The sequence below is a fragment of the Boleophthalmus pectinirostris genome, unplaced genomic scaffold (assembly GCF_026225935.1).
Source record: "Boleophthalmus pectinirostris isolate CB_2022bp ecotype Guang Dong unplaced genomic scaffold, ASM2622593v1 HiC_scaffold_6, whole genome shotgun sequence".
Taxonomy (NCBI): Eukaryota; Metazoa; Chordata; class Actinopteri; order Gobiiformes; family Gobiidae; genus Boleophthalmus; species Boleophthalmus pectinirostris.
The window spans coordinates 8,560,093-8,564,715 of record NW_026571447.1 but is presented as its reverse complement, the minus strand read 5'-3'; the positions used below and the strand labels follow the sequence as shown (position 1 = coordinate 8,564,715).

Sequence of the window (4,623 nt, the reverse complement as noted above, 5' to 3'; positions counted from 1 at the left end):
GCTCATGGTGCCCAAGACCAGAGTTAAGACCAGGGGGGATATGCCCCCCTCTCCCCCACATCTGAATGTGATCTTTATATGTGCAGCACTTTAAACTGTTATGTTTATAAAATGTACTTTATAAATAAAGTGGATTTGGATGGTCAGTGTAACATTTTATTTTATCCAGATGATAATCCAGAAACAGATGTTGTATTTGCTAAATTTTCAGCAACTTCCTTAGGTATTTATTAAAAAAATAAATAAATAAATAAACATCCATGAAATTGATGGATGTTTATTTATTATTTTTTTTTTAATAAACTTAATTTCAACTGTAGTGTTTTTCACTACAGCCTACATTGTTTAATGTTTGTGGACTTCAAACCATATGCAATCAAAAATCCTTAGTCCAAATATTTACTATGACAGAGGGATGTATTTTGTTGGTAAATTAAGAGGCTCCTCCTCTATATCTCTTCATATAAATAAGAGCGTTACTTTGTGACCAGTCACAGAGGACCTACAGAGGTGTACGATAAAGGTAACTACAACCTTTTCTGTTACTTCTCTCTATTTACTGTAACCTAAATGTGTGTTCATTTCGTTTTTTCATAGCATACAAGAACAGAAATTTGTCCTGTACTTCTTTAATACCCAAACTCCAAACCCTTTATTTAAGTAGTTACAAGTATTCCTTGAACTACTCATTTGTTCATGCTTTATTAGGACTGTAAATAGTGTGTTTGTTATACAGTATTTTCATTGTGTGGTGCCTCTCATTATGTTTCACTGAAAAGTAAAGGCAGAATTAATGCAGAAACCCAGTGCAGTTCAACTGATCAGGAGTCATTCTGGAGGTTAAGTCTGTGTTCACACACACTTTGAGTCCTAATGTAGACTAGACCAGGTCCTGTTCCAGTCCTAGTCTAGTTCCAGTTTAGTCCCAGTTTTGAAGTCTAACAGTGTATGTTTCAGTGTTACAGAATGCTGCTGGTTCACCTGTGCACACTGCTGCTCATCAGCTCAGCGCTGAGTGTCTCAGCGGAAGATCGAGACCTGGACAAAGAGTTTGAAGAATGGAAGACAAAGTACAACAAAGTGTACAGCTCACCGGTCAGTGTCAAACTATCAAGGCCATTTCTCTTCTTTATCCAGATTCATTCTTTTAGATACTTCAAATCCATGTATGATTTGTTCTTTGATTGTTCCATTTTGAATGAAAGGCCAAAACAAAATCAGATTTTCAATTATAAACAAAATTACAGAAAAACTTACATTTCTGTGTTTCTGTCCTTTGCTTAATCTTTTGATTTCTATGTAACTTTATTGGGAGATGGAGTTTTGGCCTCAGATCCACATGTGCCCCGGGTACCAGCATAACACAGAATCAGCCTCTTGTCTTCTAGCACCTTTCAGACACTATAAACCAGGGGTCTCCAACCTTTTTCTTCAGTGAGCTACCTTGACAAAATAAACATTCCAGAGAGCTACTTGTTTTAGAGCCATGGCAAGATGGGGTACAGTTGGATAAAATATAGAACATAAAACATTATTTATTTATGAGTGCACAAAGTCAGGCTTCAAAATGATAGATTTACAATAATAATAGGTATAATTAATCAAATTTGAGTTATACGGGACAGTATGTGGCATTCAGAAATCCCTTGGCGAGGGGTGGAGAGCTACTGGTAGCTCCTGAGCTACAGGTTGGAGACCTTTGCTATAGTCCACAGTTAGTCCTGTACTGGTGTGTTAAACAACACACAGGTTTTCATTTGTGCGAGCTCAAGTGAAGACAGCATTTTTGCATTTATGCAAAAGTCCTGACAAGGCGCTCATCACACCACCTTGCTGAAAAGTAAAGACTGAACGCCAGCTCTGTGAGAACAGGAGCAGAGGTCACTTCCACTGTCCACACACTGTCCACACACTGTCCACACACTGTCCACCCACTGGACACACACTGTCCACACACTGGACACACAGTGGCCCACATGTCAGTGTTGCACCTTTTGTCACCTGCTCACGTTACACAAGAAACACTATTGACCTGCCTCCCTCAGATGTGTAATGCTCCACACTGCCCAAGTGCTTGGGTGTGACTGTGGAGAGGCTTCCTGAGGCTGTGTGTTTTTAAGTACACATGATGCAGTAGACTTGTAAACTGTAGGTGCACGTCTGTTTCTCCCTGAGACCCTGTCTCTATGTGTGCCAATGTCCCACTTTCACTAAAGCAGCAACTATAATTCCAAAGACTTTTCTGGCAAATCCAGGCCAAACGGTTCAAGGTCCAAGCAGTTAAACTGAAACGTCGTATATCTGTGAGCCAGAGTAAATCATGAAATTAGCCATACACAAACCATTGTTATTTTTATTGACAGCAAAACAGGACAAAAATGTGACATTGAATAAATATAATTTCTCTGATGAGAAGCTGTAGTTATTGTTTATTATGTATTCATGGGGCCTGGTAATACTTGTTTATGTGTCTTGTTTATATGTTTCTCTCTGTGTGTGTCAGGAGGAAGAGGTGAAGCGCAGAGCCATCTGGGAGGAGACACTTAAAGGAGTGGAGGCCCACAACAAGGCGGCTGACGAGGGTGTGCACTCGTATCGGCTGAGCATGAACCAATTCAGTGATCTGGTGAGTTACAGAAACCTGACTCTTTGACTGTAATCTTCAACCATATGGCATAAAACAAATCTATCTCCATGGATTATATATGGTTTTAGCTTTCTATTTCCATGGAATCATGCAGGAGACTTTCCAAACTCTGCACCACCCACATTTTCAAATATTGTTGTCTCTTGTAGACATTACAAGAGATACCCACAGGCTTAGTGTCAAGCCCTGATGACAGCACCAGCCTGAACACCACCAGCCTGAACACCACCAGTACCAGCCTGAACGACACCAGCCTGAACAGTACCAGCCTGAACGACACCAGCCTGAACAGTACCAGTACCAGCCTGAAGCGACCCCAGCCCGAGCGACCCCAGCCCGAGCGACCCCAGCATTCTGTTAGTGGAAGAGAAGGTAGACACCGACGAAGAAGATTTCTCTGTAATAAACAATAAAATACATTTCAAACAGTAAATGTTTTCCTTATACTAATCCATTGAGTAATTTTCTGTAATTTATGTTTTTAAAACTGTCTTTACTGAATACATTTGATTTGAAACAAATGTGATTTCCATCTGGTCAAATATTCACAGGAGGGTTATAGGTCTTTAGTCAATTCATCTTCTTAGTTAGTTTTAATTGACATATCATTTGATGTAGTCAGCTGGGCTGTCCTTAAACCATTGTTGTGGCATGGTCCATGCTAGTGAATTACATTATAAGGATTTATACGTAACAACAGCAAAAAGGAGAAGTCAGTGAGTTAGCAGACGAGTTATTTTTTGGTATTTACAGATGTGAACAAAATTGTTGGTACCCCTCTGGCAATGAAAGAAAGAAGAAAAACATTGCTTTTCACCTGTGGTTAAACAGAATTATTAGGAAAAACAAAATAATGAAACTGGCCTGGACAAAAATGATGGTACCCTGAACTTAATATTTTGTCACACAACCTTTAGAGGCAAACTCTGCAAACAAATTATTTCTGTGACTTTCAGTGAGACTTCTGCACTGGTCAACAGGTATTTTGACCCACTCCACATGAGCAAACTGCACTAGTTGTTTCTGGTTTGAAGGGTGCCTTCTCCAGACAGCATGTTTCAGCTCCTTTCACAGATGTTTAGTAGAAATGAGATCTGGGCTCACAAGAAGATCACTCCAGAACAGTCCGATGTTCTGTTTTTAGCCATTCTTGGGTGTTTTTAGGTGTGCGTTTTGGGTCATTATCCTGTTGGAAGACGCATGACCTACGACTGAGACCAAGCTTACTGACACTAAGCAACACATTTTGTTCCAAAATACCTTGATAGTTTTGAGATTCCATCGTACCTTGCACAGATTCAAAACACCCTCAGGCAGATGCAGCAAAACAGCTTCAGAACAAAACCAAGGATCCTCCATGCTTCACAGTAGGGACAGTGTTCTTTTCTTGGTCTGATTCACAAGTTCACATTTCATTTCTTTGGAGGTTGGTCTGGGCTCTTTGGTTCCATTCGTATGATCCATCTCTTCTATTTGTCATCAATTTTCCTCTTGCAGCTGCATCCAGGGAGGTTGGCGACAGTCCTGTGGACCATAAACTTCTGAAGAACATGTGTAACTGTAATCACAGGAACATCAAACTGCTTGGTCTTATTGTCTTTACCTTTAACCTGCTTCTCTATCATTTTCTTTCTAGTCTCCTGACACAGTTCTCTTTCTCTGGTCCATGTTCAGTGTTGTATCCATCATGTCTCCAAACAGCACAATGACACATGACCCCCTGTGATGCAGATTAGAGGACACACTGAAGTTTAACATGTTGCTATTGTCCATTTACTTAGAAACTTTTCTAGGGGTACCATCATTTTTGTCCAGGCCAGTTTCATTAGTTTTTTTTTTTTTTTTTTTTTTCAAGTTAGCTCAGTGTCCATTGTTGATTTTTCTTTCATTACCAGAGGGGTACCAACAATTTTGTCCATGTCTGTATATATAAACAGGCAGATTAAACCCTTGTTGCACAAGTTTAATCTGTATTT

The 4,623-nt window shown here is 39.8% G+C and overlaps 1 protein-coding gene across 1 annotated transcript; it reads left to right on the top strand.

The window, feature by feature from the left end:
* Positions 1-507: 507 nt before the first annotated feature.
* Positions 508-3,862, top strand: LOC129411738 (cystein proteinase inhibitor protein salarin-like). Its single transcript, XM_055163434.1, has 5 exons — positions 508-523; positions 958-1,095; positions 2,504-2,626; positions 2,797-3,003; positions 3,812-3,862. Exons 2-5 carry the CDS (start codon positions 967-969, stop codon positions 3,860-3,862), a joined length of 510 nt encoding a protein of 169 aa, XP_055019409.1. The 5' UTR covers positions 508-523; positions 958-966.
* The last annotated feature ends 761 nt before the right edge of the window (positions 3,863-4,623 follow it).